Source organism: Muscardinus avellanarius (assembly GCF_963383645.1).
Source record: "Muscardinus avellanarius genome assembly, chromosome: 2".
NCBI classification, from domain to species: Eukaryota; Metazoa; Chordata; class Mammalia; order Rodentia; family Gliridae; genus Muscardinus; species Muscardinus avellanarius.
Window position 1 is genome coordinate 183,119,293 of NC_137787.1, and position 25,644 is coordinate 183,144,936.

The 25,644-nt window shown below is 35.2% G+C and overlaps 1 protein-coding gene across 1 annotated transcript in view; it reads left to right on the forward strand.

Annotated features, from left to right (window-relative positions):
• The window catches only part of GPC5 (glypican 5), a gene marked incomplete at both ends in the record, with an annotated part of 697,712 nt that overhangs the window by 25,006 nt on the left and 647,062 nt on the right, over nucleotides 1-25,644 (forward strand). The window contains one exon of the mRNA XM_080690276.1: nucleotides 19,012-19,173. Coding sequence (XP_080546402.1) covers nucleotides 19,012-19,173 — 162 coding nt within the window. The remainder of the gene's footprint in view (nucleotides 1-19,011; nucleotides 19,174-25,644) is intronic.

A 25,644-nucleotide genomic window follows, 5' to 3' on the forward strand; every position in this document is an offset into this window, starting at 1 on the left:
AACAGGGTCTCTTAAGCCAGCGAGGCTGGCTCCGAACCAGCTCGATCCTCCTGTCTCTGCCTCCCAAGCCTGGGGATTACAAGCCTGCGCCACCACGCCCAGCAGGGTGTATTCTTCCCATAGAAATCTAAAAAGACTGTTAATTTATAATAGGTTGGGAGAGAAAGGTTGATCAGTGTACTCTAAGTTACATTTAGGCAGGAATAAGAAGTTGTGGTGAGCTATGCACAGGAGGGTGACTAGAGGAAATAAGTATGTACTGTGAATTTCAAAAACCTAGAAGAAAAAGATTTTGAATGTTTTCACCAAAATGAAATGATAAATGTTTGGGGTGATAGATATGATTACCCTGATTTAAGCATTATACAATGTGTGTATCACATGGTATCTCATTAATTATGTGTAGATTTATTTATTTATTTATTTATTTATTTATTTTGGGGGGTCTGGGGGTGGAACCCAGAGGCATTCAACCTCCGGGCTACATCCCCTGCCCTGTTTTTTATTCTTTATTTTGAAACCGGGTCTCACTGAGTTGCAGAGGGCCTCACTAAGTAGCTGAGGCTGTCCATGAACCGCGATATTCTGGTCTCAGCCTCCCAGATGCTGGGATTACAAGTGTGCTCCACCACGCCCGGCTGTAGTTTTTTTTTTATGTTAGTTAAACATAACATTTAATTTCAATTAAAGTGAACTGTTTGATTTTCATTTAAATGGGATGTTCAGTTATTATGCTTATGTTAGAACACAAAGGCAAATATCATTTACCGATAGCCTGTTTTATACTGCATTATTTGCTAATAGTTTAGATCAAAATTATTAATTTTAAGGTGTTTGAACATGACAGCAGGAATTTTATTAAGAAATATAGCTGATTTTCAAAATGCCATTTACCTTTTTAAAATTTCAATATTTGAGTTAGAATAATTTAAGTATCTCCAGGGTGAAATAAATTAGTGTATTTATTTATTACATTTCCTAGTCACTAAGTACAAATTTCCTGCTTCTTTTTTTCCTTTAAATTAAAAGAATTTCACAAGCAGGAATTTTTGTTTTTGTTTTGTTGGTAATGTTAAGTTTTAAGCAGATTGGAATGAACAGATGCTTATTTGAATATAAAGCATTTAAAAAGGGATATTTTCATATACCTTGGCAATTTTGTTTTGCTTTAGAAAAAAATCTATTTTATCTATAATATACTGTGTTTAAAAATATATAGCTTGTGAGCATCTGTTTTAATAAAAATTTAGAGTTCTTTAAGATACTTATAGACTAAAGCAAAATAACTTTTTCTCCTTTTTTTTTTCTTATGTGACAAACACTGTCTAGTTGCTGTATAAAGAGAAACTATTAACTGGTCTTTATCCTCCAGAATCTAACACTATGGAGGAAGAAAAGAGATTTGGAATAAAATTATAACAAAATATTTTTCGTAACAGTGGTCCTGACAAGATTGAATGAGACCTCAAAGTATGTATTGGCTAATTGTAATAAAGGCTGTTAAGAAAGAATGAGTTGAATATAAAAAAAAAAAATCTCAGTACTTTGAGAGAAAGAGAGGAGAATCACAGGTTCAAGGCTAGCTTCAGCAGCTTAATGAGAACCTGTTTCAAAATAAAAAGTTCTAGCCAGGCGTGGTGGCGCACGCTTGTAATCCCCGCGCTTGGGAGGCAGAGACAGGAGGATCGCACAAGTTCGAAGCCAGCCGCGTGTGCTGGCTTAGGAGACCCTGTTTCCAAATAAAAATGTAAAAAATAGGTCTGGGCATGTAGCCCGGAGGTAGAAGGGCTTCCAGGAACCCCAGTACCACCATAAATAAATAAATAAATAAATAAATAAATAAATAAATAAATAAATATAAAAAAATAAAAAGTTCTAGGTGTAGCTTGGAGATAGACCACTCCTGGATTCAATCACCAGTATATATGTATGATTTATCTATTATTCCTCCTTTTCTTCCTTCCCTCCATCTCTCACACACACATGAATGAAACAAAACAAGAGAGTTGTAAGTAGACAAGACAGGAGATTTGTTCACAGAAATCAAGTAAGATAGCACTGGAGTTGATGGTGTAAAATGAAGCCAAGTGGGAGTGAAGCACAGGTGAATGGTTCTCAGACCTTACCATGCAAAACAAGAATGCGAGAGACCCTAGCAATGAAGACCACCTAAACATCCGGACTCGACCCATGTGGGAATCTCCCTCTTCATGAGGCAGGTGACCTTCTCCACGTCAGTGATCACTGCAGCAAGGAGCAGGGACGCAAGGGAGTTTTCAGCTGGGACAGTGGGATCATAGATTTGTGTTGCATTGTTCATCCGGCAACGGTGCAGAAGATATAAAAGAGTGCAAGATTAGAGCAATTATGATATTCAGGGAATTAGGCTAAAACCCTTCAAAGGGAACCAGAATATACAGTGGCTTACATAGGATTTTATTTTTGTGTGTAATCTTCAGGAATTGAATATCCTGGGGCTTCCAGGATGGATTCTGCCTTACAGCATAGTAGCTTGTAAGATTCCTCTCTGGGTTGCTATTAGAAAACTGATGGGAAAGAATAGGGAGGGTGGAGAGAAGAGTTTATCTCTTTAAGGAGATACCCAGAGTTCTGTATCTTTTTAAAAAATATTTTTAGCTAATTGAAATTATACATCATAGTGAAGTTTCAGTATGATACAAACATCATGCATACAACACTTGGTGTATTTACCTCCACATCTCACCCCACCACTTGCCCTCTTCTCCCTCTTCACCTGTGATAGTGAAATTACTAGTAATGCCTTCACATACTGCCATAATATTATTTGAACTGTCTCCTACCTCGGTCCTATCTTTTCCCTCTCTAAGTCCCTTCCCCAGTCTCCTTCCCCTAACCTACAGATCTCTCTCCACATATTTAAAGTCTCTTATACTTTCTATTTTCTCTCTAATTTCCACATATGAGAGAAATACAACCATTGACTTTCTGAGATTGGCTGTTCTTGCTTAGCATAATATTCCCTAGTTCCCCCCATTTCCTGCAAATGACACAATTTTGTTTGTTTTTTGGTCAAGTAGAATTACATTTTATGTATATATCACATTTTCTTTATCCATTGATCTGTTGATGGACACCTAGATTGCTCCTATAACTTGGCAGTTTTTAATTGTGCAGCTATAAACATGGCTATGCACGTATCACTGTAGTAGTCTGACTTTAATTCTTTTGGAAAGATTCTGAGGAGTGGTATGGCTGGGTCTTATGGTGTTTTATCACTAGGCTTTTGAGGAACCTCCATACACATCTCCATAGTGGTTATACTAATTTAAAATCCCACAAAGAGTGTATAAAAGTTCATAAATTTCCATATCCTTACCAGCATTTGTTATTGTTTGTGTTCTTTTTGCTCTGAATAGCATCACATGGCCATGCCTCTTGACAAGGGGATCCACGCTGATAGCCAAGAGTGCTCTTGTGAGGACAGATCAGTATGGAGCCATCCATGCACAGGCCTTGAACATGTGCTTGGGGCTTTTTGAGTAGTGAATGTCATGGAGATGGCTACTAGTTGTGTGGTCTAAAGGAGGGATGATGGGCACACTTGGGACGCTGCAGACTTCTCATTACCCTGGGGGATGGCAGAGCTGGAAGGCCAGGTCAGGGTCCTCTTTTTTTTTTTTTTTATCAAAGGGCAGCACTAACCATAGAGGTAGCTGGAAGAAAGAACGATGGTGAAATTGAAGAAGGAGTAGGGAATAACCTGATGGATGAAGGGCCTAAAGCTTTGGGAGATGTGCTGGTTAGATTTATGAGTCAACTTACTTGGGTCACAGGATGCCTGGATAGCTGATTAAGCATTAGTCTGTCTGGGTTTGTATCTGAGAATGTTTCTAGGAGAAATAAGCACTTGAATTTCTGGACTGTGTCAATCAGATATCCCTTCTTAACATGGGTTGATTTCCCCATCTGGTAAGGGCCCAAATAGAACAAAAGGCCAGGAGAACATTGAAATATTTCTGTCTGCCTGACTTCATGATGTGAGAATGCAGTTTCCTCCCCTCCTTGAACTAGAACTTAAACCAGTTCTCAAGGATTCAGATTCAGACATAAGTTTACATCATCAGCTTTCCCATATATTTAGCTTGCAGATGGCAGCTCACAGGACTTCTCAGCCTTCATAATTCATGAACCAAGTCATTATAATGAGTCTTATGATGGATTAATGGATAAAGAACATGTGAGATTATATATATGCATATATCCATATGTAGTAGATATATGTATTTATATATAGATATGTAATGGATATACATATAGCCATTAAACATATATATATATATATATTAATTAAACACAGAAACATACATCATTGTTTAGTCTTAAAAAGAAGGAAATTCTATTTGTGACAGCATGGATGAGCTTGAGAGACAGTATGTTAGGTGAAATAAGCCAGGCACAGATAGATAAATACTACATGATATCATTTCTCTGTTAAATCTTAAAAAAGTCAAATGCAGAAATGCAGAGAATTATGTTTGCCAACTGTGGATGATGTATAAAATGGGGAAAGTTTGGTCAAAAGGTACAAACTTCTAATTATAAGATGAAGTTTAAGGAAGTAACATATGACATAGTGACTCTAATCAATAATTCTATAATTTTACTTAAAGTGTGCTGAAACAGTAGGTCTTATACATCCTTATCTCAACCCTATTACATGATGGTAACTCAGTATGGATATGAGTGTGTTAATTAATTTAATTGCTGTAACCAGTTCACAACATCTATGCATTCAAGTCACCACATTAAATACATTGAATAAATATAATTTTTTATTTATCAATTATGTGGGATTAGAAAAATTCTCATTCTGTATTTAAAATATTTTATTACCATCCCCATATATTCTATTAGTTATTTATTTTTCTGATACTGGAGGGGTTGGATAATGGGCATTGGATCAAACTTCAGTAGAAGTGACATATATATTCCAGAGTTTAGAAGTATAGCTGGATTTTTTTTTTTTTTTGGTGGTACTGGGGTTCCTGGAAGCCCTTCTACCTCCGGGCTACACTCCCAGACCTATTTTTACATTTTTATTTGGAAACAGGGTCTCCCAAGCCAGCGCGCGCGGCTAGCTTCGAACCTGCGCGATCCTCCTGTCTCTGCCTCCCAAGCGCGGGGATTACAAGCGTGCGCCACCACGCCCGGCGTATTGCTGGATTTAACTAGAGATATTTGAAGGTATGGAAGTATAAGAATCTAAAGTTACATGCTTTTAATTTAGCAGGTATTTATGCTTGCTTAGTTTTAAGATGGAATTATTGTTGAGACTTACTGCTTTTGAAAAAAAAATCTGCCCTAGAAACACATGTAGGAGAATGATAGTTACAAAAGCAGCTTTGTTGGAAAACAAAATACCTGTGTTTTGGCTGGAGTTAAAAAATCTGTCCCCAGTTGTTTCTTCCTCTCTCCTGTGAGTACTGAAAAGAGATGCTGAGACCTGTTTTGGAATTCCTCTGTATAGAGTGTTTGGAGTTGGTACACCCTCACAAAGGAAGAAGTTGATTGCTCAGTGGCCTCTGGTGGCCATTTTTTTGTGTCACTCTTTCCCATAAAAGTACACTAGTTTTGTCTATTTACACACATATTTATAGTTTCATATCATAGTGCAGCTCATAAGCAGTAGCAACACACATACATAGCCTTTAGCACTATTTTTGTTTGAACTCTATCTTCTATCTCAGACATGAATTTTGAGAAGGACTGAACAAACCCTGACCTCCTAATTGGCTTCAAGCAATGATGTTTTGGCCACAATGATCATTCAGGTATTGTCTCTTAAGCCAGCCAGAGCCAGTAAAAATATGAAGAGAAATTTGCTAAGTCTTCTAAGAAAGAGAATTTTTTCTTTTTCTTCTACAAGGATTACCTGAAGCATATTTTTTCTTCTCCTGAGTTTTAAAGACCAATCACTTAGCTGCTTTTGCTGCTAGAGGTTAGGGTTTCTTTGGTTGCTTATTACGGGGAAATTGAGGATGAGTCAAACTTTATGGAAGTCAGAGCATAGAGGCAGAGAAGCAACAGCTCGGTTTTAAAGCTAGTTAAGCAGCCTTATCAAAGATTGGCTAATATTATACCTATTCTATTCTTTCAGGTTTGGAACCAATTAAATTTTTTATGATTTCTGCCAATTTGTTTTGGTTTTTTGTTTACTTCTATTCCCAAGCATCTGGGTGACACAATTCCTACTGAGGTGGTTGCTTAAACAAACATGCTGGTAGTAGGGATTTCCTATAGAAAAGCTGGTGAAGTGCCAAGTAGTAGAGTTTATTTTTAATGCATTTCTTGGCACATGCAAAGCCCTGATAATGGGATTGGGACAGTTTTTGGTGTCAGTCACCATTCTGTACCCTGAACCACTCTGTCTTCCTGCTCACAATTTCTAGGTTTGGCTTCCTTAGCTGGGCTCTCACTAAGCATTTCAGGATTCTTACAGTCCTTCTGTGTGATGCCTCCTTCGTTCCCTTCCTCCCTCCCTCTCTTCCTTTCTTTTTTTTATGCTGGGGATTGAACCCAGGGGGATTCTACCTCCAAACTATACCCCCACCCCTATTTTATTTTTTATTTTGAAGCAGGGTTTCACTAAGTTGCTGACAGCCTTAATAAATTGTTGAGGATGGCTTTGAGTCTGTGATTTTCCTGCCTCAGCCCCCCAAGTATATGGAATTACAGGTGTATACCACCATTCTCAGCTATGATGTGTTTTTAATCCATTTTCTAGGACTCCCTTACTGGTGCATTGGTTTATATACATATACACACTTTGCAAGAAACTCACACTAATTTGTTCTGTCAAATGCAAACATAATTTATGGTAAACCTGTAAGCTTTACCTGAAACACAAAATTATAGGAAATAATTGGGCCTCAGAAAAAGGCCAAACCAGGAACCACGGAGAGCTCTAATGATTTTCCTTCCATTTGTCTGCTCTGTGCCTGCCTGCCTGCCTACCTCCCTACCTCCCTCTCTTCCTTCCTTTCTTCTCAATTTTGTTGTCATTATTTGATTTTTGGTTTATTTTTGTCTCTGTGGTAAAACAGCAAGGGTACTTTACTCTTAAATTATTTATAAAACAGCTCTAACTACAAACATATTAGAATAATTTTACAATTCTAAATTCACAGGTGAGAGAATTTAATTGGGACTATTTCAGTCATGTCTCCAACTTCAGTTTAATGAGTGGGTCAGAGATGTAAGGTTACCTTACACCCAGGTGTCTCCCCCATGGATAGAGTATTGAGAGTACAGTTTTCAAAACAAATGAGATTTTTTTTTATGAGGTGGGGAAAAACCAAGGAAATACCTATTGTGTCTAGAGAGGTTATTCTGGTGTGAGCTCCATTTATGGTTGAAATTTTTTACCCACACCCAACTCTTACCCTACTATTAGTAAATTTTTGAGTCTATATACATCAGTGAAAGCAGACAGAACCTCGAATAGCAAGAAATAATACTTAATTTCATGTGCTAGAGTTCAGAATCTCAGACTCAGCTCAGTGTGGAGAAGATCTGCCACATAGATCTGGTTTTATTTAGAGAAATGGTCTGGGTTGCTGGTTATTGAAATAGTCTAGGTAAATAGGTTAAAAAGCAATAGAAAAATTTGGCACTTCTAAAATTTAAGGGTTGAGATTGAAATTCTTCTGTTCATTCCTTACATATCAGGCTATGTTGCTGCTTCTGTTCCTGGTGGTGGTAATGGTGTGTGTGTGTGTGTGTGTGTGTGTGTGTGTGTGTGTGTGTGTGTGTATCTACCCTTGAATGTGAATATACACATGCACATTTCTTTTGTCTCCTAAGTTGGTTAAAATGTAGCAGAGTGTTAACTGTAAGCTCCAGATTCATGATTTGAAGTTTGAGAAAGCATTCTGTTTAGCATACCTTTATTTCTGCTTCATAGACAGATAATATATGCTTTCATATTAGATATTCTTGTTACTAGTTATAAAAGCAAAGATTTAAGTATGTGATTTTGTGTGAACATTAATCGACCATTGCTGGAAAAACAGCTTTAAACATATTATCTATTGAAGGATCAATTGTGCCATATATATATATATATATATATATATATATATATATATATATGCAACAACATTATTATTCTCTCTGAATATTATGTTGATCTTATTTGCTTAAATTTGTAGATCCCTGAATGTTTTTTCTTGAATCCAGGACTATAAAAAGTCATGGTAGCTGAAACACTATTCTGAAGTTTTTATCACTTCAATGAGTAACATGAATATATACATTTACTTAAAAATGCATGTATACTATAAAGTAAAAATATGAATGATTAAATTATATAGCCATTGTTATAAAAATATTAGTAAATATGTAAATGCAGTAACTGAAAATACTATTTTTATATACTGTAAATACTATTTCAAATGGTTTATTGAATTGAATTTTGGTGATTTCAGCAATACATTCAGCAATACAATTCTACATATATTAAAGCCCTTTCCTTAATTTTGAGCTAAGAAAATGCCTTCTTAGATTTATTATAAAACAACTGCATGCAAGCAAGGACAAAGAGAAGATGACTAATAATTTATTGAAAACCCTTTGTGTCAGGTGCTCTTTTAGTTAAAATATGCTTGGAAACAAAGCAAACGTGTTTCTTATTCTGTTGGAGCTTACAGTCTTGGTAGAGAAATAGTATCAACTAAATACACATAAGCCAATGTTCAGGAACACTGAGGAAGCAGGATGATATTAGAAACCACCAGACAGACTTTCTAATCAAGATTGGCCAAAGTTAAAAGGAATGATTATTAACACTGTTAAACAGGTTTTAGTACAACAGTTTTCAGTGAGTAGAGCTGACCTTTTAATTATTTTGTGCAGTATACAGGAATCCAAATGCTGTGTGATTGTTCACATAGTAGCTCCCCAATAACAGTTAAGGAAACAACCAAAATGGTAGCCCAGATGCTTGTCAATCTTTGAAAAGCACGGGCTTCTTGAGGGTGAGTACTTCCATATCACTACTAATCTTTTCTTAAAATGCTTGCAGGAAACTCTGCTTTTTCTTTATCTCCCTTCTTTTTCCTTCGTTTGCACTAACCCCTCCTTAGTCTTTTTTAAAGGGCTCTGCCTCTAGTCCAATTCCAATTGGCATGTCTTAGGCTTTGTCATGGCCAGTGGCTCTTAACTAGTGGTGATAATACCCAATGGAGGCATTTAGCAATGTCTGGGGATAATTTAACGATCATAACAGTAAGAGTGTGTGTTTGTGTGTGTGCACACTAGTGATATCTAATGGCTAGACCTCAGGACTGCTTATTAACATTCTACCTGAGCTGGGCATGGTGGCACACACTTGTAATCCACCTGCTTGGGAGGTGGAGACAGGAGTATCGCGCAGGTTCAAAGCCAGCCTCACTGCCTTAAGAGACCCTGTTTCCAAATAAAAATATAAAAAATAGGTGTCTGGCAGTGTAGCCCAGAGGTAGAAGGGTTTCCAGGAACCCCAGTATCACCAAAAACCAAACCAAAACAACAACAAAAAACCCCCAAAAGTCTACCTGATACAGAGTAGCTTCCTAAATACAAAAGCATTATCAGACTCCAAGTTTCAATTGTGCTGAGATTGGGAAACCTTCTTAAGTTCATTAACTAAACTCTTTCTTTAGGTAATCGCATCAAAATCCTCAGTACATTTATTATTTAAACTTCCACACTTTCTACCTTCAATTATTCCTCTTTTCTTTTTATATTTGCATATTCAAATGTTATTTATATTGATCTATCTTCAAATTCACTGCCACTTTCTCCTGTCAATGCTCTGCATCTTTCAAATCCATCCAGTGACATTTTGTTTAATGGATTATATTTCTCAGTTACAAAATTTCAACTTTTTTTTTCTGTTGAGAATCCCCATCCTGTAATTTATTCTGAGATTACATTCTATTATTTTATGAACATAGTTGTACTCTAACTTTTTAAAACCTTTCTCAGCTAATTCTAACATTCAGGTTTTTCAAATGTTGGCCTTAACTTACTATCTTTTATCTTGAAAATGGTTCATATTATGCTGATTCTTCGTATGTTCAAGAATTTTATATTGTCCCCTAAACATTGTGAATGTTACAGTATGGTGACTCTGGATTCTATTATATTCTTCCAAAGAGTATTCAGCTATGTGTCTTAGGAGAAAATTAACTGGTTTAGACTCTGCCAACTCTGTCTCTTTGGGCAACAACTACAATTTTCATTTATTTCTTTCATACTTGCCCTGCCAATTGCTAGGCCGTTTACAGTCTGCTTCAATCATGTGAGGTGTGTCTTGTGGGTTAGCCAGAGTTTTGGGCAATTTTTACACACAGAAATTGCGGTTCCCACTATCTTGTTCCTGCTTCCAAATACTGACTCCTTTCCAACATCTTTGCTCATTTGTTGACTCTCTAGGACTTTGATTGCTTTGTTTTGTCCAGAGTTAATGGTCACTTGCTGTACAATAGCACAGGCATCCTATGAGCAGAGCCTTTCTTATTTCTGGGACATACAAAGTTTGCTTCTACTTTAGGACATGGAACTTTTGTAGCCATTAAAAGGGCATTATCAGCCTCTCCATTTAGTATAAAGTCTCTTAAAAGTTTTGAAATAAACCATAACAGAAAGTGTAATGGATTGGCCTGCTATTACTCTGGGAAATAGTATTGTTATATTGGCTAGATTCTTTTCTATCACTGATATAAAAAGATTTAGATTTCATTCTGAGCTGGAAAATAATGATGGCATCTGCAAACCTTGTGTCCTTGTACCTTCAAATTCTGCTTCTGCAGAAAAGTGAAAGCTCTGGTCTCTTAGGGGCCTCAGCAAATATCTCTTTCCCTTTTTTTTTTTTGTTTTGTTTTTGCGTGTCTGGCTATTTCTAAAGCATCATGTTGACATAATAAAATACTATGTTTTAGCCAATAATTTATCTTTATGTGGAGATAAATCTTATCTAAATTACTTGCAACATGAGTGAGGAAGAGGTAGACCTTCCAAGGAAATTCCACGAGAGGGAATTGGACAGCTCTCAGTAGATTCAGTGCCATTACCATAACTCCTGTTAGATTCATAGTTTTTGGTATTGTTTTATTCTACCTCGATAAAAGAATACATTTGACTGTCAGAATTCTTCTGTCACTAAACATATCACAAATTCCTGTAAGTTTCAAAACATTTGACAGGAAGAAATTCTCACAAATGTAGATAAAGCAAGTTGAAGAATATTACTTCCTACTTTTAATTTAGCATTGGTAATCTCATGATGTGTAACATTAAGTCTGACTAAGATAAAAGATGTCTCTGTATCAGTGTATTGGTACCAACAGCCTTTTCCTATGTGTACCATCAATAAAGCTGACATGTACTACAATTATAAAAATCCTATAGTTTATTATTTAGAAGAAAGGTAAGTGTTTGAAATCAAAAGGGAATATGTACTACCAACCAGCAATTCTATTTAATTATTTTTATTATAAAATAAAGCACAGATACAGAAAACCACATACACAAAATGTATAGTTTAATAACTTATTGTAAGCTGAATACTCTCATGACTAGCCCCTAGATCAAGAAGTTGAACTTCAGCAGTACCTCAGAATCTCTTCTTATGAGTTCCATTCCCATCACATAATTCTCTCACCTCTAAGTAACCGCTGTACTAATTTTTTGAAACAATTGCTTCTTTGTGGTTCTTGAAAAAATAGATTTTCATTCCAACATGTCCATTTTAAAAATATATTTTTATATTGTCTATATGTTTCTTTTTGTTGAGATATATACTCTGAAATATTTAAGACATATACTCTGAAATATTTAAGTGTGTTACAGTATTGTTAACTGTAAATGCAAGATCTCTGGAACTTTTTCCCTTTGTATGACTCTTTATTTTTTGTGGCACTGGGGATTGAAGCCAGGGATGCTCTACCAGTGAGTTACAGCCCTAGCCCTTTTTATTTTTACCTTCTCTCTCCTTCCTTCCTTCCCTTCCTCTTCCTTCCTTCCTTCCTTCCTTCCTTCCTTCCTTCCTTCCTTCCTTTTGTGGCACCAAGAATTGAATTCATTAACATTCTACCTCTTGGCTATATCCCAGTTTTAATTTTTGTAATTTGAAATAGGGTCTTGCTAAGTTGCTAAGGCTCTCACGAAGTGCCTAGCCTGGCCTCGAACACGTAATCCTTCTGTCTCAGCCTCCCAAGTACTGGGATTATAGGTGTAGGTCATGTCAAAGCCCAGCTTTACATGGCTCTTTTGATATACTGCATATCTCTCAGTCTCTTTTTTTTACATATCTTTTGAGAATCTGAGGTATTTAGCTTTCAGAGGTTTCCAGTTCATATATTACTGATCGTATACTTACGATGTGGTACAAAAATGTTCTTTAGTCAAAATGTCCCCTCCAAGTTGACAACTGGATTCAGAGACTGGATTAGATTCAGGTTTGATCTTTTTGGCAAGATCTTAGTAGATATTTGGCAAGATTATATGGGAAGCAATTGATGATTGACTTTTTTTATTTTACCAGCTATTGTTGCTTAATGCCTACATATAATTATTTTGAGTTTAATGGTGATATTCTAATCTTTTATTTCTCTTTGGTTATTAGGCTTTTTCCATCTATTTACATTCATTGGTAAACTTCATATCTGGAAAGTAGGATAAACGTTTACTTCTTTCTCTATCATTTTCCAGAATAACTTATCTTTCTTTCATTCTCTAAAGATGACAGACTCATTTAAAATATTATTATAATTCTTTGTATTTCAGCAGATGGGATTGTCTGTAATCCATTGTAATTCTTATTAAAGATCAACTTGTCCCATGTTTGGTCACTGGGAAATTTTTGAAGTTGGCTTCTATTATGGACTAAGTTGTGTCTTCTCAAAATTTGTATGTTAAAGCTTCATGTCCCAGAGTGACTATATTTAAAGATAGGGGCTTTTGGGGAATAATTAAGGTTAAACGAAGTCATCAGAGTAGGGCTCTGACTAATGCGACTAATTTCCTTATAAGAAGTAGAAAAATCCCCAAGAGTGCCTTAGGGAATGGACAAAGAAGGGAGGGGCCATATCCAAGTCAAGGAGAGACCAACTTGGTCAGCACCTTGATCTTGACCTCAGCTTCCAGAACTGTGAGAAAACAGAATTCCTTTACTTAAGCCACCAGTTTGAAGAATTTTGCTGTGGTGGCACTAGCCGACTACACAGCTCCTGAGTTCTCTTGATAGAACCCCAGTAGGTATTTGATAAGTTCCTTGATTACTGGTGGGAAAGATGCTTTAACATCTATCATCTTATATATTTCCACCTTATACCTAGAAATGAGTCATTTCTTCAAGGAGAACCAATTTATTTTTGAGAGAAATGGTATTTTAAGATCATAATCTAGGCAAGGGATTCCCTTTGCTATTAATTTAGTCATTTCTTTTTCTAGGACTTTTCAGTGAAGTTAGAAAATTCATACTTTTAAAGGGATAGAATCCTTTATGCTTTTATAGTGCACTTCCATTTCCAGTTTAAAATTGCAGTTTTACCTAACCACTTTTTACATCGGTATCTCCTGCAGAGTTCAATTCTAATTTTCAAAGATACAGTGCAGAATTAGAGAGTAGAATTTGAATATTTCACAATTACTTGTCTCGCCCCATATCATAGTCACGGAAGTTTCAGAAACATGAAATTGAGTTTTCAGTATTTAGCCCGGTTTCTTCTTCAAGGGCCTATGTTATGTGTCCCTTTTCTCAATATTGTTGTCACTTTTTCAAATCCTTTCATTCTTTTTTTGTTTTTTATAATTCTTATTTTTATCTTTTGTTTCTGTTTTTTAAAGAATTTTATTAGTACATTGTATTCATACATCTTAATAAAGTAAAATATGGTAGAGGCATTGCCTACACTGTCTGATTTGTTCCAGTATTTCTTCTAGTTAAATCTTCATTTAGAATTTTTTTGTTCATCTTTAATTTTTTCCTGAGATATCAGATTTTTGTAATTCTGATTTATGCAGTTCTATCATATTTTGTGTCATTATTTTTTAGTTTGTTTTAAAGTAGTCTAGCTAAATTTTCTATCTGAAGTTGTTTTGGGGCATGTCTTAATGACATTTTTTTTTTGGTAGGGATGTTATTCTGTTCTTTATTCTATTGTTTATTATAATAACTCTGTGTGAAGTTTGACCACAATATTTTTTGTTTGTTTGATGTGAAGCTAGTTTTCTCTGAACATATTCATTGAGAGAAGCTTTAAAATAGTTTTTCTAACTTAACTAAGCTTCCTCTGCTATTGTTTTTGTGTGGCATTTAAAAATGCCTAGCATGGTGGCACACGCTTGTAATCTCAATGCTTGGGAGGCTGAGACAGGAGGATTGCACAGGTTCGAAGCCAGCCTCAGCTACTTAGCAAGGTTCTCAGCAACTTAGTGAGACCGTTTCCAATAAAAGATAAAATAGGTCTGGGAGTATAGCCCGGAGCTAGAAAAGCTCCTGTGTTTCACCCCCAGTACCACCACCAAAAAAAAAAAAAAAAATAATAATAATAAAAAGAAAAAAATAAATATATATCATCTTGCTTTTTTTTCTTCTCACATTTCCTCTGATTCTTTCCCTTCCCACTTTGGACTAGGCCTTCTTTTTTTGTGTCTTTTGGTTCCCTATCCTGTTGAATTTTGATTCTACTTCTAGAAGTTTCTCTCCTCTGTAGGATTCTATTCTGGAAAGGGGTTCCATGGGAGGGATTCAGTGTTTGCAGGGTCTAGGTCTGCTCTGTTTCACTCATTCCGTTCTCTTCTGGACCTGTTAGTCACACACATGCAGTGATGGAGAGGCCAAAGCTCTTCCATGTCGGCTCTTCTTCCCAGATGGGCCTTTGCGGTTCTGCTGTTCTCAGGTCCTTGACATTCCTCCATGGCCTCTTCCTTTCCCTCTCTAGACTCTGATACTATGAAGCTCTCCTGGCCCTTACTGGTTTGTCCCATGTCTTTGTATTTCAAAGTTGGTAGGGATGTCATGTTACCTAGATTTGTTCTTGTTACTGTAGATTATTTTCTACTTCTGTCTGGTTTTATGTGAGATCCTAGACATAGTGATAGACAGACTCATGCTGCCACTACCACTGCCACCATCTTTTCCAAAATGCCTCCCCAGGTTCCTGTTCTAACACGACAAATACTCTGGTGGGTGGATGGCTTTAAATGTTTTGTATGCTGAAAAACAAAAAGGATTGCTCATTAATACTGCTGCTTCTGGGTGAGAAATTCAGAACAACCACAATTCTGATGGAAGACTCGGCAAGGAACCTATTAGTTTATTTTTAATTTTGTTTTTAGTATTTCTTGTAAATTTTGATTTTATTGTTCAGAAACATGACTGCTACTTTGATTTATGGCTTGGGTTTTTGTGCTGTTTCATAGCATTCTGGGATTCTTCCATGCACTTAAAGCCAGGCTTTGAAATCTATTAAAGTACCTCTGGTTTCTATATTTGATTTACTCTAGCTTCCCTTCTCTTCCTTTTTTATTTTCTCTCTTCTCTCTCTTTCTTTCTTCTTTCTTCTTTCTTCTTTTTTGTTCTAATAGGGATTGAACCCAAGGACATTCTACCTCTGAGCTACACCCTCAGCCCTATTGTTTATTTTGAAACCAGGTTGTCTCACTAAGGTGCTGAGGGCTTCTTTAATTGATGACACTGACCTCGAACCTGTGATCCTCTTGTCTCAGCTTCTCAGATACTGGGATTACAGGTGTGTGTGACCACACTCAATTTAGCTTTGAGGTCTTATGATTCCTGTTTTCTTTATAATAGAGGAACTGGCAGCCAGGGATTTTTTTTTTTTTTAATCAACACACACCTTCTTATACCTTTTGTGCCTATACTCGTAACAACAATTAAGATCTATTTTTTTTCCCTAAGGATCTTGTTTTGTTCATTTTGTCTGCCCTTTGGAAGGATATAGGAAGGAAAATGACTTACTATTTTGTCATCTCCTTTCCTCCTCTACTGGCATCCTGATGCTGAGTTACTTAAGCATTCTTATAGGCAATACTGGTGAAAATATTGTGCCACATAGAATTAAGTTGGTGTTGGAATTACGGTATTAGAGCTCTGATTTGGTTTGGAATTTAGTTTTTTGTTGTCACTATAAACTTCTAAGATTCTAAATGAAAGTCTGAATTAATCACTCTAGACCCTTATCAACTTGAGGGATGTGTTTTCACTAAGTGATTTAAATTGCTATCTATGCTTACCCAGAGTTGCTGAAACATAATGGTTCTTCTCCTACATTACATTTAAGATAGCAGTAGAAGCAATTTGTAGTCTCTTTCTAAGTATATTTTCCATCATTTAAAATCAGGGAAAGAAGCAAATGGCAAGTCTATAAATTTGTATTTTAACCTATTTTATTTTGAATAAATCTCCTTGAATAGTTGTTAATCGAAAATTTATTTTCTTCTAACTTAACAAACAGATGCCTTCTTACAAAACAAGAATAGGAAATGGCCAGGTATGTCTGTAAACAAACCATTTATTGATTTAAGACTTTTGCTTTCCTCCCGGTAGTATAATAAGAACATAGCTTGGGAATTAGTTTGCCTCTTCCCAAACACCTGCTCTACCATTTTGTAATCTGTCAGTGTGTGTGACATTGGACAGTTTCCTTTTTCTTTTTTTATTCCTTCTTTTTCTTTTGTTTTTAATGCAGTGATGGGGATTGTATATGCTAGTCAAGTGCTATTTCCTGGAGGTACATACCCAGCTCAAATACTGGGCAGTTTTCAAGCCTCTTTATGTGTCTGTCTCCTCATATATAAAATATGACAGTAATTGTACCTATATCATAAGGTTAATGTGAGAGATAATGCACATACACTATTGTTTTCAATGCATTAGGTAATATCTTGGAGAATTGGAATATAATAACAAATATAAACAAACTAAAAACCAACCCCACTAGAGCTTTATAGTATTGGTAGTGGGAACAAAGCAATTAGAAATGACATCGAAGAATATAAAATTACAACCACTGTAAGTAGAAATGGAGAATTATGTGGTCCTTCAGTAGCATATTATAAGGACTTGAGTTGTCTTACAAGTTACGAAAAATTTCCTTTGGGAAGCCTGATGTGAGACTATAATGTAACAATAAAAGTATAAAAAAAAAGAAAAATGGAAAAGAATGAACTGATAAATGTGGGAGTGAGCGTGTGTAGTGCCCCAGATAGAAGGAAGTGTGTAGAGAATGATCTTGTAGAAAGAGGGAGCTAAAATGGGTCAGAATATCAAAGGAAGAAAATAGTGGCCTAGGTTACTGGAGATAAGACTAGAGAGGGATGGAAGAAATGGTCACAACTGCAGGGTCCTTTATCAGCCATGCTTAGCAATGTGATCTGGCCAAAGTGTTCAGTTTTTGAATTCAGGAGATATATTTACAATGATCTATTATTATTGTTGTTATTATTTAAAAATTTCTTAGTAGTCATTCCCACACTAAGTAGGTTTATATATTTCAATATTTATTCACTGGTTCTTTTCCCTAGTCTTATTGCTTCTCTGAATGCTAATCCTTCAGTCCTTCCATTTAAAGAATAAAGCTGAGAAGATAGCTTTGTTTCTTTCAATCAATTTTACTATTTGAAAGGGAATTTACTTTTGTATAGCTTAAGGTAAGATAAATGAAAAACAATTGCCAACAAGTTACCTACTGTGAAACATATAAATATTTTATGCTTCTTAGACTTTTAAAAATGCTCTGATGTTGTCAGTTTTTGTATAACTTAAACAAAGCAAAGCCCAAATTATTAGAAATGTTGGTGTCCCACGTTGTCAGGAAGCTCGGAGTGATTTCAGATGCGTTGATCTTATCCAGAACAAACTTTCGGAAATGTGAGATCTGAGGCTAACTCCTGTGAGCCAGTAGGAAGAGTCTGAAAGGTGGCGATAGTTTATGTGCGAGTATTCACATGTTTAACTTTTGTTTATCTAAAGTTGGTCAGTGCAGAGTTAATGTGGGAACTGTGTGGCTCCTCACAGACCAAGGGCCAAGATTCTCCTTCCTATTCCAAAATGAGTGAATAATTGTTTGAGGGCATGTAAATGAACTCGCCATGAGCAATTAATATAATCCAGATAAGCCTTGGGTTGCCCTGTGCTCAGGCTTTTCCTCCTCAAGCCCTGACTCTCCCATGCTCCATATTGGTTCCTCTTTGTTCTCTACTATGTTTGCTATGTGTTGAGGTGCTTGCCCAGGCTCTCGATCCCAGGTGAGAATTAAAAATCATATTTTCAATGTTTTTAACCCCAATCTCTTGTGTATGTGTAATAACTGCACACTTTTATGCAACATGCCTCCTAAAGGGTTTTTCTCTAAATATGCTTATACGACTTCAATGTCAGGACATATCTCCAGGCAGATAAATGGTTAGAATCTTGGATCCTGGGTCTGGACCCTTTGAGATTTCAATTGCCGTCATATTATTGCAGATAATGGTTGACTCCACAAGAAGCACAAACATATTAAGAACTGATAAAATAGATGAAATTTTGTGACCCTTATTTGATGTACACAATTTGATTTAATTTCCTCGGGAAAAATATTTCAGCCCATTTAATTTTCTGTAACATGCTTAGGTCAAATTAGTTTGGTTGAACTGGTAAAAATAAACAAGGAATAACTGCTTCTGATTTAGTGCTATACTTAGGCAATAGTTAATATGTTTTCTATCGAAAGTCCATACATAATATTTGACCAAGAACTTAAAATATTTGCACAAAGAGTAAGCGGTTTAGAATATTTTGTCCATGGTTGTGTTAATGGATGATCGAAAAATTTTCTTATGGCAAGTGCTGTGGTAAGTCAATTCCTCACATTAAACATGAACCCCTTGTGTGCAGGACTGATAATCATACCTGACATGTAACATGTAATATTTGTCAAACACTAGTAATCATTCTGGAAAATATTATATGTGTTCCAGGACCTGATCTTCAGGTATGCATATCCAAAAAGCCAACATGTTGTACCAGGAAGATGGAGGAGCATTATCAGATTGCGGCTCGCCAAGATCTGCAGAAGGTGCTAAAAGCATCCAGCTCTACGTTAAAGTTGCTGATATCTCGAAATGCAGCTGCTTTTCAAGGTAAATGTATTGTGATCTCTGAAACCAAGGACCAACCTTGTGTAATTTTCTTGTGGCAGTGAAACTTGATAAAGTTGGCTAGGTGTATTTACTCATATATGCATATTATTCTGATATTAAATGAAATTTTATCTTTTTTTAACCTTTATAACTTGGCTCTGGAGTCATCCTGGAAATATATTTGAACTGAACTGAAGAAACATATATTATTAAAGTGGTCCTTGGAAATATATGTCTTTATAGGTTCCTCTTGATTCCCCAATATTATGACCCTTAGTTTTACTTCAGGGTGAACAGACATAATTCTTAGACTTTGTAAAAAAGTCTGCAGCATAAAATCTTATTACTTTAAACTGGGTTACTATAGATGCATTTTTAAATATATGACTTGAAGAAATATTTGTTTAAGTTTTCCCCTGTAACTTCATGTGATTTTCATGAGAACATCAGTATGTCAAAGTACAGGCAGGTCAAATAAATAGTAAACTGGGATATATTAATTGGATGTTTAGCCTTTACTCAATATGTTCAGAAATAACATTTAATGAGTTATAAAGTTAAAAAGCACAATGAAAAATAGATGATATTTTCTTCAGTCATATTTTCTATAAAATCCCTTATTACTATAATAAAATATCTTAATTTATGTTCCCTTTTACAAAGCATTAGCTATTCTTCATGGGACTAGAATGCAAATATCTAGATTACATTGTTTTTCAGAGAAATTTATTGCTTTTGTTTAACACAGAATATAATGTCAGTATTCCTTTTTAATAAGTAATGTCAAAGTATTTAAATAATTTGCTCTTTTTTCATATATAACTAAATCACAAAGCTGATTATTTTAAAGCCGTATTAAATACAATAAATACAATATATCAGAATAAAATTTGAGTTAAATGTAGTTCATAATGAATTGATGATTGCCTTGTAGACACTATGTCAGATTTTTAAGATGCTTTTAATTTAACTTTTAATATATGCTTTGGAATGCCACTTTATTTCTGTTATGAGATTTATTCATGTGAAACTGTTGGAGAAAAATGCTTGATAAGCATTTTGAACAAATATTTTTGGTTTGAAGCAGGTGAATTAGAAAGTTTTAACCACCCACTGGAAGTTACAGGATTATTTCCCATGAAAATGATGGTGTACTAAAAATGCATTTTAAAGGTTAAATAGTCAGTGAATGGAAAAGTCTGAGCTAATTAGGGAGTTTGTGGCTGAAGGTCACATGCTCACAAAGGTAAGTTGGACGTTTGGTGAAGAAGACTTCAAGCATGAACGAGTTGGAGAGCATCACTGAAGATTTTTGAACAGTGAAGCTCACTTATGATTTATCATCTTTGAATGTCAACTCTTTATCTTTCCAAATAATAATAGACTGCCAAAGAAAATATGTCAAATCTAATCTGCTTTTTGGATTGCAGTACCTCTCTATAGAGGTGAGAGTGTCAATAATTACTGACACATGGCATTCAATAGTACCTGAAAATTTTCCTCAAAGCTATTATAATAGATTTTCAGGTATTTTTAGGTAAGTTAAAAATGATCAAGCTCATTAAGGGTAAACAATTTGAAACCTGGAATATTCAGATATTTAAGATAGGTTGGAACTACTGAAAAGCTATGATGATTTTGCTTGAAGTTGCTTGATAGCTATCTGAGTAGTAGAAATGCATATTAAGGTATGGGATTATTTCTATTTTTCAGAGGGTCAGGTAATTTTATATAATCCCTTGCCTTTTCTGTTCAAGAATTTTTCTGCTATATTTAATAGGTTAAATTTTTCTATTTGTTTAAAAATTAATTACAAAAAATAGAAAGGTAGAAACATTCATAATTATAGTTTTCTATAATAAACTGTCAGTTTCTCACTTTCTGGAATGCCAAATTTCATTTAAGAAGCATGAACAGGCAAGACAAATTTAGAAGAAATATGCCTAAAGGCTAATTTTGCTGGAAAAATACTCTTCCAAGAATATCAGCCTTTAATTAAATGAATAGAATATATAGCTTTAGGCTTATTTCCATAAACAAGCTTAAATATGTATGCTAAAAACAATGAGGGATCATATTTGCTGTATCATAACTGAGCACTCACTCAGTAAGTAAAATGCTCTCTATTTTCTATACAATAAATATATCTGAAAAAATGTGAAGTCTTTATTTCTTTTTTTTATTTCTATAAGAGGAAAGAGCCAACATATTTTATTGGGGAACTTGGTTTACTTGAGAGTAACTTAATAGAGAAATCAATTCACTTCTCCAGTGATATAAGTAGATTTGATCTTTTAATTTTTAAATATTTAATTTATATTTTTTCAACCATGTTAACCTTTTTTTTTTTTTTAGTGGTGGTGTGAGTTATAATAGATGCTAGACCGGGAGATAATAGTGTGGCCATGTCTATCATGGATCTTATGAGACCCCATGGGAACATGTTGGGGGAGAAATCCCTTAAATGTGCCTAGTGGGCGTGGTCACTCTGGCCTGAGGATTTGGTGGACAACACTCTACTGTTGGCTGAAGGCTGGGAGATCAGAGGTCTTAAAGGAGAGAGGAAGCCATGCTGGTGCGAGGTGCTGCAAGAGTCTAAGTTCATCCTGTATACAGGTCTTATCCAGTTCTGCAATCCACAGTATGTGGAGGGAATAATAACACAGTGATACTCCTACACTGAGGATGACTTGTCCAAGACCTCAAGGGTGACATACTTGGTTAGGCTGAAGTCAGCCTCAGGGAGAAGAACTCTTTCTCCTTTTTTTTCCTTAGGAATTTACTTAATTGTTTTCATCAGATTTCCTTAAAATGAAATAGCTAAACAAAAACCTGTGTTGGAAGGGCCCATAATTATGACCTGGGATGTCACCATTTTATAAGGGCAGTCACTCATGCAGCATTTCATAAGGTAAAAGCTTATAAAAGCTGACACCCCTTTTTCTGTTGTTCCTAAATCAAAAGTGCAGCTTGCAAAGAGAAGCACTGGCCTCCTCACAGTGTGGGCAGGGGCTGTCCTTCGTTGCAGGGGCTTAATAATATCCATGAATAAAGTAGAACAGCCTGGAAGATCCTGTGCAAGGGTTCATTTTCCCTTGGCTCTTTAACTATGAGATTGCTTTCTTTAAAAATATTTTAGAATTTTTAATAATAAATGTTTTATTTGCTTATACACTAAAATATATTGTGACTCATGAAGAAATAGGAGATATTGACGGAATATGTCATATCCTGTAAAAAAGCAACTCCTATCTTAACTTGTCAGTTTATAAATAGCTGCTCAAATAAGATAATGGAGCTTCTTTTCCTTACAAATAAAACTACAGAAATTTTAGCATCACTTTCAAATATAAGATTAAGAAATATTTTCAAGGACACACTTGGAGGCTTGTGTTTTGTTTAAATATTGGGGAGATTACGGTTAAGAAGCTATTTTCTCTCATAGGTGTACTTTCATCTATTTCTCTTTTTTAAGATGTGTCCATTATATTTCTAAAATAGGTGGTTGAAATTTTGTCTTTATTCTAGAAAATCCCTAGCTTTATATATGGCACCTGAAACCGAACATTATTATAAAATTCCAAGTAATAAATGATTTAAAATAGGAATGGTTAAACATTTTTGTTTATGATTTCATTCTCTTGGTTAATTAAATTTTCATTTCTTAATTATAAGTTCTTGAAAGATTGGCAAACTTGTCCTCTTAGGTTGAAATGTTAAATTCAAAAGTTTAATAAAAGTATATTCCTATTTTTAATGAAATGCAGGCGTATATTAATATGAAATGTCTTATTTTTTAAAAGCAAGTTAAATGAAGTGAGAATATGAATATAATTTGTGCATTTTCCTCCTTTGGGCTAAAAGATACTAGCTACTGTCAGTAGTAGAACTAGTGAATAATGATTGTGAAACTAAAATTTATATGCATATACACATATATGTTGTCAAAGATACATTTGAATATATTAATGCTTAGGAGGGTAGATGGATTTATATAAATGATACATTGTTAAGCATAGAGCACATTAATCTCATTTTGTTCGCTTCAGCTATACTTTACAGATATGGACTGAATTTAAAATTATCCCTTGGAAGAGCAGTATGTGCAAGGAATAATGGAATAATGATAGTCCTAACTCTAAGAATTACTTGATCAAAAACTCAAGGGTAAGAGAACAGATAGCCTTAGGAGGGCAGGGCTGGAGATTCTTGTTTGTTTCTATCTTTAGCACTTAGAAGCAGACACTCAGGAAATGTAATTAATTTAACTGCATGAATACACAAAGGGATCAAAGGCACAAGAGCATGGTTCCCAAATAAAGCCAGAGATTCTTTCCCTCCGTCCTCTTTCATTTCTTTTTCTTCTTTTTTTCTTCAGTTGATTGTTTTGAATATTATCTATTGAGTACCTACAGACTGGTAAGAGTATACATGGTGTCCAAATAGTAAATCTGTTTTACTTGTATTGGCTCTTCGAATTCTAAAATGCTAACATACATTTACTAGTTTATAAGTTTATAAACTAGAATGAAACCTATATAGTATTTCGGTCACTGACACGTGAATGTAATTGTACCTTTTCCTCTGCAGTTTTGGCAGCTCATGGTTTAGTGTGTTATCTCATATAATAGCTATCCATGCAACTGGTCTTTATCCCACTATCCTTTATCTCTGAAATTGCTTCTTTTCAATCTGTGTTAGCAGGCTACTGTTAATTATGAAAAGTAGGCCATTTCCTTATACTCTAGGTAAAAATTAGAAGAGGCTAAATTACTTTTCGGCTGGAAATAAAACTTGTTTTGCATGAAATGTTATCGATAGTGCATAAAATTAATGATAGATTTAGGATTAGGTTTACTTTGACAAATTTTTAAATGCTGAGAAGTAAACTTTTAATTGCTTTCATTCTGAGAGATAGTAGTTATGATACTATTACTTATGGTTTTGGTAATCTCATCTGGCAAGCATAGTAACTTGCTCAGATTAGGCTGAACAATTTTTTCTTGATTTTAATATTAAGTACATTTTCTATGAACTCTTTTAAGTGTGTATTCTTACTGCCTAGAAGATGAATTGACATTTTATTCAATTATTTATTATTTTACTTTTATGTAATATTAGTTTAATCTTATTTTATGTAGGGAATGATAGGGATGATTCTTTTTTGGTACTGGGAAGTAAACTCAAAGATTTTCTACCTCAGAACGACATCCCCACCCCTTCTTATTTTTTTTAATTTTGAAGCAGTGTCATTCTAAATTTCTGAGGGTCTTGTTAAGTTGCTGAGGTTTTTTTTTGAAAATGGTATCTTCCTGTCTCAACCTCCCATGTCCTGGGTGGGATTACACAGGAATGAGCTCCTGTGCTCAGCGAGGGATGATTCCTGAGAGCTGCCCATGTGGTGGTGAAGGACAGACCATTTGAGAGACTTAGTAGGTATGTTTTTAAAATCTATTTATCCACCCATCTATTTATCCATTGAATTTGATTTACAAATTTTCTTTTTTTTTTTTTTTACTTGGGAACTGAAGGTAAATTTTTTTATAGATATGTGAAATTTATTCCTTCCACTGCTGATGGGTATTTTGATAATTTACAACTTATGTTAACACTTATAATGTTACAATGGACTCTCTTCATTATGACTCCATAGGCATATGTTTCTCTTACATAGAAGCACAATTTGGTTTACAGGCTATGTTTATGGTATATGTAACGTGAAAACTATATTAGTTAACTTTCCATCACTGTAGCAAAATGCCTAAGTTAAACAACTTAAAGAAAGAATGATTTATTTTGATTTATGGTTTCATTTTATGGTAGGTTGGCCTGGTCACTTTGGGCCTGAAGCTGCTTCTCAGTAAGCAGACAGGGAGAGAAAGAGGAGTGGGTACCAATATCTTCTCCAAGGGCAGGCCCCTAATTCCCTAATTTCTACTAGGCCTGCCCTCCTAAGTTTCCACCATCTCCCAGTAGCACCATAAACCAGGGACCAAGTCTTCACATTAGCCTTTGGGAGACATTTAAGATCCAATATAACAACTATATTTTGTTCACACTTCTACCTTGTCCTCAGAGCACCTAGTTTTTGAGTGATGATCCTCGGTGATAATATACTTAGGGAGGAACAGAAAGGGGAATAACAAGTGTGGATATGGCTCAAAATAGTTTATGGGAAATGGGACTGGAAATGAACTAAAAAAAGCAGTTAGAGGGCTAATATAGGAGACAGCAGATTAACAGTAAAACCAGTATGCAGGATGGTTTTGACCATTTTAATTTTTACCTTTTTTAGTGTAGAATAGGTTCCATGTGGAAAACCAGGAATCTCTGAATTTGATGGATTTGGCATGAGAAGAGTCTGTTTTCCCAAAGTGCTCAATGAAAGACATACACTGGTTAGTGTAACCGGGACGTTGTTTGATTATCTAGTGGAGGCTGATCTTTGGTACTGGTTGGAAGGGTAATGGT